This window comes from Idiotropiscis lumnitzeri, chromosome 1 (genome assembly GCF_059441095.1).
Source record: "Idiotropiscis lumnitzeri isolate Australia: NSW breed Sydney's pygmy pipehorse chromosome 1, RoL_Ilum_1.0, whole genome shotgun sequence".
Taxonomy (NCBI): domain Eukaryota; kingdom Metazoa; phylum Chordata; class Actinopteri; order Syngnathiformes; family Syngnathidae; genus Idiotropiscis; species Idiotropiscis lumnitzeri.
Window position 1 is genome coordinate 14,698,602 of NC_142391.1, and position 9,464 is coordinate 14,708,065.

Genomic DNA, 9,464 nt, shown 5'->3' on the forward strand with positions numbered 1-9,464 from the left:
ATGGAGGACCATGAACCAGGTAGCCCAGACGCCAATGACCGCACATCTGGAGAAGCAAGACATTTCCTATTCATATTGTGCAAGCCTAAAAAGCACAAGCGTCTGGTGTTCAAAATAATTCTTCTAATCTGATCAATTTTTTACTACTTTCTGTACTGAAGTACGTTATGAGTCTGTAATTTTCTACTTTTACTTGAGTTGAAGCCATATTTGTGTCTTCTTTACGCATGTATCTGTACTTCTCCTCCCGTGTGAGTACTTTTGCCACCGCTTCAATCAACTAATTTCCCACTTGTATACATGAGCGGCATTTTCTGTCTTATGTATGGCTCTTAGTTTGATCAAATGGAAACTGTGATACAAAAGGTGTGCCACATTTTGATTAAGAAGCTAAACATACACTTTATTTTTAAGATTGTGATGGTTTATAACTTGTTCATTTTATACAGTCACCGCCCACTTCACGAGGGACTCCGCTACAATCTAACGAGATCCAATATAAGATGATGCTCAGTCATGAGTCTGTCAGTGCGCGTTTTTGTGTTTGGAATTAAGCGTACAACTGCACTGCAGTCTACTCTGAACAATACATTCTTTCCCTTTGTTTGTCAGAGAAGCAAAATATTTGGGGGTAAAAAAAAAAGCCTTTAGTTTAAATTCTAAATTGCTTCTGTTTTTCATTAAACTGTTGGGATTTGAAATGATTTTTTTTCCCCAAATCTGCGACCACACTGGGGCTTGTAAATGACTTGATATTTGCTGCGCTAGCGTCTGGTCAGCTGTTTCTTAATGGCTTTGGTTTGTTTTAATTGCAGAACATTGAAACCCCAACACATATACTGTACAAATGAAGCTCCCGTAGGGAATCGTCTTCATCAGAGATCACTCGGTGTGGGACTTAACCTCCCAGCTGCGCCCCCGTCCGTGCCTGCTTATCTCTTCTCTTCGGTGGAGGGCATACGAGAGGGGAGGGTGTGACAAGGGCATTCTGGATTCCTGAATGACAAAGAGGACAAATTGAGGGAGCGCAGAAACATGACAAGTGATACCGTTTGGCATGCAGATGTTTTGTTTTGTGTTGTGCTTTCTGGACAAATGAGCAGAAGCAGTGCTCCAACTCTAATCTCACGCTGCAGGCACCGACCATTGCAAGTTGTTACCATTCCTTTCAAATCGGTTGGTCGCGTTTGGTCTGTTCATCTATTAATCTTTTTTTCCCTATGGACCAATCCTCTCTTTAGTTCCCCCTGAAGAGAATAAAATCTCATTTGCAAATTACATTGCTTTCGACATGATGTGAGTTGTGTGCTGTGGCAGCTCCCGAAAAATGCCTTTCCACTTTCCTGCAGGCACAGTCGTGTGTGACCTGTCTCCTTGTAACTGATGAGATCCTAAGTGCTGATACTGGTGTTGCTCCATGGGGAATATGATAAATAAATAAATAGGTTATAGAAGGAAGGTGCAAGGGGAGAAAGAGCAAAATGCAGTTAACATACAGCGTTGGAGTGCAGATGTGTGACTTTGCGATGTGTGAAGATTTCACAAGCTATTAAAAGCATGGGTCCCCCTCTTTCTTTATCACCTCTCAGCAGAGCTCTCTAGTCTTTCTGCAGCACAGCCCGACCAGTCACGCGATTGCATGACCCGCGTGGGGGTCTCTTATCCTTCAATGAGCATTTCTCCTCCTTTTTGTGGCCCCTTGTGTAATTGGTTTCCACGCTGGTCTCGGCGAAGGCGCGAAGGTGCTATGTGATAGCTGTCATGCCGCTGTCGGCGCTGCCTCGTAGCGTGGCGCTGCCAGTTTTATCAAGTGTGAAGCCATTTAACAATGCAAATGCGGCATCTTGTCAGTTAAGGTTCCAAATGTTGTATTTATACAATTAAAGGACGACTCCTTGAGGTTTAAGCAACCCGTGGAAGTTATTGAAAGACCAGTTTGAGTTCCGATTTGAGCAAAGGAGCTGATCAGGTCTGTTGTCCTCTTGCACGCCATGGGCCATTCCGTGGGAAGTCCGCTGGGCTGCCTGCACAGGAAGCCAAAGCCCTTCCTCTCAAAAGCCCGCAAGCAACATCAGACTTGTATATTAGGCGACTTGGACTGCTGCCTTCTCTTCTTGAGAGGCTGCCTTTTTGTGCCTATGTGGGGGTTGTCCTCTCAAGGTGTCTTCATGATTAATGTAAGTCTTCTTTTTTGAGTTGCAACATCACAGTGAGCACTTCTCCCACATATTCTCTCCTGCTTTCACCTATGTAGATGTCCAGCTTTTCCATTTCTCAGAACCAGTCATTATGTAAGCGCAAGTGTTGGTGTTTGAGGTAGCAAGGTGCCTGATGCCCCTGGGCCTCTGCCATCCCATTTCCGTTTGATGGACGTGACAAATTACAGTTCACACACCACTGGGTGAAATGTCGTCACGATATAGGTGGAAACGGGGAAGGCGAGCCGGAGAACAAAAGAGCGAAGCGGTAATAGAGGTCCCTATTGAGCTTTGGGAAGGTCAAACGCATGAAATATGGAAAAGTACAAGTGTGTTCATGTGCATGTGGGACCTTTCCATTCAGGTGGGTTAGAAAAAGACTTCAGATGCAGACAAAAACAGACAGATGACTTCCAGACAGCAATTGTGTTTATAAATATTTGGCCTTCAATCACTCGACTCTCTGAATCTTAGCTGTCAGGTCAAGTTTTTGCAATAGCCCTTGGGTGTTAATCGCTCAATGCAATATATTGTATTCAGGAAACCGTGATGGAGCAGCAAGGATTTAACGTTGTTTAGCTTCACTGAAAAACTCAAGAGTAAATGTTTCTTTTTAGTACCTGTGACCAATTTGGCTCAATGGTAAAAGTCATGCCTACCCAGAGTTTACTTTCGCTTTAGTATTGATTCCTTCGAAACAAACTCATTTAAAAGAGTCTCTTGTTTTCACCCGCACGAGCCTCCGTACAAATGATTTCTCTCGTCTTTGCCTTTGGGAGAATTGTGTAAGCGTGTTCATCTCACCTGAAGTTTCAGGCCGGGTGACATGGCGGCATGTGATTTACAGTGGCGTTTCATTGCATGCTGAGGTTATCGGGGGGCGTGGATCAATAGCGGGGATGCACTTCGTATTACGTGGGGCTACCTAGTGAAGCTGTGTAGCAAGGCCATCCATAAATCAGAATAGCAAAAGGACATGGACAAGCTGATGGCTGAAATGCCGCCGTCCATATAGTCCCGATATTGACTTTTCTCCGTGCTCTTCTCTTAAATCGTGGTATGTAGAATATAAATGGCCTAATTATTTCAGGACAGAGTGGAATAGTGCGCATGCGTTTCTATTGCTTCCCCTGAACAGATGGTGGTCTGATCTTCTTGCATGAACGAAGCACTCATAGAAGCATTTTCCAATTGCGATATTCAGTGGACGGTCAAGCCAAATCCCTCCCGTGTGCATGACAGGTGGACAATTGATTCTTATTTCGACCGGATGTTGCAGCCGCACTCCCGGTCACTATTATCGACGTCTGTCGACAATGTACCGTCTGACCTCAAGTTGGTGGAGAAATTGAATGTTAACAAACAAAGGCGAGATTCTGCACTAAACAAAACCATTTTGGCGCATCGTCCGCTCTCCCGGCTGTCAGGCAATCAGGCTCTGCCATTGTTGTCCTATTACTGCACTTCATGCTGCGGTCAGGCTCCACAGGACTATCTATAGATGTGATAAGCGATAGCACTGCGCTTTACCAGCACGGCTAAATACGGACACGATTGTTTGCTTGAACATCCAAACACCTCTTTAGGAATCCCTCACTATGCCTTGGACCACTTTGCTTTTCCTCGCCCGATTCCTAGCGGCACCCCAGCAATGTAAAGGACAGCTGAGAATGAGTGACTCACCAAATCCAAGAATACAAGCTTCAAGCTTCAGGGGAGCACGAGGTTCTCAGTGAAGTCGTTTTAATTTCGCCCCTATGTGCCTTGTTCGCATGACTAATGGTGGGAGTAAGCTCGGCTCTCTTTGCAAGTTCCTTCTACTAAGTTATAGATGTGTTCTTCTCTAATGGATCTTTGAAAAGCACCCAAAACCGAAAAGCCCTTAAAGGGAATGAAATGTATTATGATGATGATGATGATGATGACAACTAATACCACTGATGTTTGTGATGCGTGTGCTTAGCCAGAGCACAGCCATCGGACCGACGAGTGCTAAGCTCCTCTGTGCGCTGCCTTGCCAGGCCATTGGTTCTTACACGCACACGCACACACGCTTGGCGGATTGTGTGCGAGCGCCCCACGCCACCCCCATTAAGCTATAACATTCATGTCAAACACTGTTTACAAAGGAACACCAAATGCCCAGATGCGGGATTATGAAATTGTCTTCTGATGTTTCGTGTGATTCCATTCTGGTGTTCAGAAGATGAAGTAAGATGATCCTTTAGAGGAAAACAAGCGATCAGCAGGGACCGAGAGAGGGAGAGTGGCGAGTGTGCGCTTGTTGGTAAAAGCGAGAGCTCCTAAAGCAACTCTGCTGAGTCTGTCACGACTTCTTCAACAGCGTGTCACGTCAGCTTAGGGCTGACGCGGGAAGGATCGAGAGGCAACACCTCCACTAGTTGTCAAAGCTCGAACACCAGTGAGGACCACCTGCGCGGGGAGCTCCATAACTACACACTATTGACAAGATTGTTACGTGGTTACCTCTCAAATCGACATGCGGCAGTCGTTTGATTTTGACTTTGACCAAAATTGTCGCCTTAAATTTAGCCCGCACATTTCATACACAAGACAACTCAATGTGCGTCACACGGGCTACGACGCAACGCCGACCTACAAGCGTTAACGACATTCAGAAGATAAAACGGAGAAAACACAAGTAGCTTAGCAAAATTTATACAAAGAAAGCACAATGACACAAATTTAACACATTAGTGGTAAACTTTAAAAACATTTTTTAAATAGGTGTCTCAAATTACTGATGATTGCACAACCTACATCAAAGCTACGAAAAAAAAAAAACATGATTTGAAAACAATTTCACTCGGGGCTGACTCCACTTATTGCATTGGCCTGCAGCATAACAGCTGAATGCAGCTTCACCATGTTTACTTTAAACTAGTGGAACTACTAATTGACACAAGTCTGCATACCTTAACGGTAACGCGGAGGCTATGATGAATTATTCCAAATTGCAGTCGCTTCTTTTTACATTCATCGCCTGTTTCAATGCCGAGTTGTATTGCGCATCATCGAGTGTTTTTAATATCTTTGCGGTTCTAACTACATTTTACCCGAACCGGTCTTCTTAGGGTGCGAATAGGCCAGTATTTCCCAACCACTTTACCACATTAGCGTGCTGTCCAATTTCACTGAATTGGTCCAATGAGTCTTATTTAGCACCACCATTTTGTGTCTCTCATCACTTCCCGCGAGCAATATCAGCTTTGTCTTCAACTAAATAGGATCTCATTTCACACCGAGTAATCACATTTGAGTGTCATTTGAGATGAGATTATCATTCTATCAGTTCGTATAGTTTTATGCTTCTTGTGACAATTTTGTCTGATGGTGTGTCGTGCAATTTTTCTAAACAAAATTAAAACCACCTTTCGCCAGTGTGAGTGCTTTGATGCATATTCCAATTTGGCATCCGGCATGTATTTAAAGCCAAAAAGCGTTTTGCATACAAATGTATTTACTGTAATCATGACTAAGTGGCCACCATAGGAATGACTGCCATGGCAACGGCAAAGCTCGGACCCCATATACCGTGCTGTATGATGAGTCATGATGCACCGGTGCAAGTATTTCAGCGAATGAATTGAAGAGGAAAATGGCATACAAGTGGTGTCAGTCCGACAGTGATTAGTCAGTCAATTTCACGTGCTGGAAAATCTGATCCGGTTTACAAAGCAGAATCGCAGTTGGTGGAACTACTAGTAGAATGCTTCTTAAGTGGTTTGCTTTGGCCATAATTTATTACTTGGGACATATAAATAATACTTTTGAAGTCCAAATGTGCAATTTACTACCATGTATTTTTTGGAGTCCCCAACAATGTTGATTCATAACGAGCTGTTAACAAATATTTTTAACTGTTGGCCATTTGCATTGAGCATTTAAAGAAGGTGAAATTAAGTTCAGCTTTTAAATGTTATATTGCATTTTAGTTTAACCATAAAATTCATCTGGAGGCAGAATATTCCTCAGTCGTGTATTTTCTTTCATAAACTACTGACATAAAAAAGAGGTGATTCAGGCTGAATGTGAACAAAAAGCCACAGAGAAGTGTTTAGTCTGTGGTGTTACTATGACAACTCAGCAGCCAGCCACGCTGCGTCATCTGCTTTCCCCTACTTTCAGTTATCACTTTTGTCCGGCAACCTTTTTTCCACTTTTATGTTTTTCACTCCCCACTTCCCTGCTGCCACTTTTGCTCCTCATTCCCACAAGCGCACCTTTTTGCAATGTCATCTCAAGGTCAACGTTACGTTGTTGTATGTGTGTTCACAGGTGGATGTTGGAGTTGTTCACTTCACACCTCTGATTCGGCCTCTCATCCAGCAACCCTTCAAACTGGTGGAAAAAGTCGTCAGGAATATTTTCCAGTTCCGCAGGAAGCATTGCTACAGAGGAATCGGGTGAGCGCCGCTGCCGTCATGTCGTGTGGTTGCGATGTTTTACGCCTCATCGGTGGTGACCAACATCACAAGCTTCAAAAGCAAAAGGAACACAGAAGCGCCCCCATGCCTGTGAGGAGCCGGCGCGCAGGCTTGGATAACAACACAGCGCTGGCTGCGTCGACGAGAGCAGCAATTATTACTCACCGAGGTGGCACGGGAATGACGAGGCAACTGATTTTATATAACGTCAGTGTGTTGGCGGAAGCCGCACCCGCCTGGCCGTTATGCACCGGGGCCTCTTGACTGAAAAAATAGACGTGATCAACTATGTAGAAAATTAGCCATTGATAGTTACGTAGTTTATCAAATATTTTTTTAAAAACAAACAACCATTCACACATTCACCAGTGATTAAAACTCATTTGAGCAGGTATTCACGCCACACCAGGGAGAAGTTAGATGAAGTCTGCGAGGAGACGCAACTTTATTTTGAAGCTGCAGTTAGAGACAAAAAACTTCTTGCCAAGGCAACATTTGCAACAGTGCTCCACAAGGAAGCCGTCGGCAAGAGTAACAATATGCTTCTAAAAACTGCTAAACCTGAGCCAACAAATGCTGATGGCCTCACAGATGTCCAAATGACACCTGAAACAAAATGGAAAGCTGACCCACCTGGAACAGTTTTCAACTTTGACTTGAAGCTGGCGTGTCTCGCAGGTTAAAAATGCAAAAGGTGAACAATTAATGAGGTCTTTGTGTGATTTGAATTAAATGCACTGATTTCAAAAAACACCATTAAACAGTAAATTTTAATCATATAAGGCTTTGTGTACCTAAACATGGGCTTCTCAATTATTTATTTGTTATGCTCCTCCCTCACAGGGAGAAAACATTTTGCCGCCCCTCAACTCGCCGTTGTGACTCCAAGTAGTATCATTAGTCTGTAAAACTATTTTTGACTGATGAACCTAACCCTTAATTCATAAATATTTTTGTATTACAATATACATTATTATACTACATATTTGATTATTTTTATGAAAACCTGATGTGCTAGAAAAAAAAAACAAGAGCAGATTTTGAGTTAGCGTGAACGATTTATAAAAAAAAAAAAAAGTAAAAATATGTTGACCAGTTAGTATTCCTTCCATTTAAGCATTAAACATGTTAAACATTGACATATCAAAGCGTCTTCTCTCAATTATCCCTCCTGCCAGAATGTTGTTCCCCGAGGCGTGTCGTGACGCGTTCACAGAGGAGCTGATGTGCAAGGCGGATGTGGAGCCCACCCTGCGCCCCACCCAACTCACCATCCCTCACATTAAGGCGCTGGCGGACGTCTACGCTGACATGTGCGCCCGGGAGCCGCTTCTGCTGGCCTATGACTTCCGAGAAGAGCTCCGCCTGAAACACCTTGGCAAGCAGCGAGCAACGCAGAAGGACGTGCCGCAAGGAATGCCGCCCAGCCCCGAGTGAACATGACAAAGAGCAGAAAGCACCACAGAGCTCAGTTAGTGCTGCTCTTGTAGCCTTGACATTTCCACCTGGCAGTGGCGTGCATTTTTGACACTGTTCTTCGTGCATCCAAGAGCGCCGAGTGGCTGTTTATTGGAAGCTAAAGAGCAGATTGCCCCAAATGCAGCGGTGGTTAAAGCTTTGCTGATGTTCGCAGTGTCTTACAAAAGTGACTTACACCCCTCACATTTGTGCAAGTATTTTTACGTGACAACAATGAAGACGTGACATTTTGCTACAATGTAAAGTAGTATAGTTAATGTAAATCTACTGTCCCATAACGCCGTAAACGACGGAACCCCTGGCAACAAAAGTGAGTACGTCATGAAATGAAAGTGTCAGAATTCGACCCAAAGTCTCAACATTTTGTATGATCATCATGGATCACCTTCAAAAGGCTGTTTATTGGAACAGATAAAGAGCAAATTGAGCCAAATGCAATCATGTTTAACGCCTTGCTGATATTCACACATTTATATTGTACATGTAAAAAAACGTGGCAGCAGTGGATCCAGGTCAGTTGTTTGTTTTGTGTAGTGTCACTTGGGAGGACAAGAGATCACATAGATGAATGTGCGCAGTGTTGTGAAAAGCTACTTTGGATTTTTTTCTAACTCAAAACACAGCTCATACTACGTGTTTGTTCAGCGTCAGCTATTAAATGTTTTGAGTACAATCTGTTCATGTGAAGATATTTTTGTACTTTTATCAATGTCAAACCCACAGTAATTATCATCTGTCCATTAATGTTAATGTAATGAGTCCATAAATTCCTTCGCAGGTGTTCTGTCAACAAAAACAAACTTAGAAATTGTGTTGTTTTTTTTCCTGAAAGATGAGCCTAGATGGCATCACGGTAGAATTATTCATGTTATGACATCCAATGATGCTCTCATGAGGTGAGCGTTGCCAAAGGGACAAAAGCAAAGTACAAGCGGTTTTCTCAGAACTGCTTTACCTGTCAATGCACTTAATTGAGAACACGCACACACTCACTTGGCGAGAAAGACAGCACAGTTCTCCAGGCACCGTTCACAGATTTAACGTTTTATTTGGAAAACAATTCCATCAGGAGGAGGAATTCACATTCATTGGTATGCTAGCATTGAAGGCGTGGTAAGAATGGACTGTCTTTAGTGGATTGCCTTAGAATAGTACCTCAACTCCATCCATGTTGTGTAACAAAGAAAATAGCACTTTATTTTGCTGCAAATTCATTCCTGCCTCTTTTCTGAGCTGTACAGTATCAAGTAGAAAAAGAATAAAGATAGAAAAGAGTATGTACACAAGCCCCATAAAAACATACAAAATAGTTGAAAAAAGATTATTGCTATGGCAGAAT

General features: G+C 43.2%; 1 protein-coding gene across 2 annotated transcripts in view; it reads left to right on the forward strand.

The window, feature by feature from the left end:
- The window catches only part of tfb1m (transcription factor B1, mitochondrial), a 29,327-nt gene extending 20,529 nt beyond the window's left edge, over positions 1 to 8,798 (forward strand). For both annotated transcript variants that reach the window (XM_088319367.1, XM_088319376.1), the window contains exons 7-8: positions 6,498 to 6,625; positions 7,825 to 8,798. In XM_088319367.1, the coding sequence (XP_088175493.1) occupies positions 6,498 to 6,625; positions 7,825 to 8,083 (387 nt within the window). In that variant the 3' untranslated portion in view covers positions 8,084 to 8,798. The remainder of the gene's footprint in view (positions 1 to 6,497; positions 6,626 to 7,824) is intronic.
- The last annotated feature ends 666 nt before the right edge of the window (positions 8,799 to 9,464 follow it).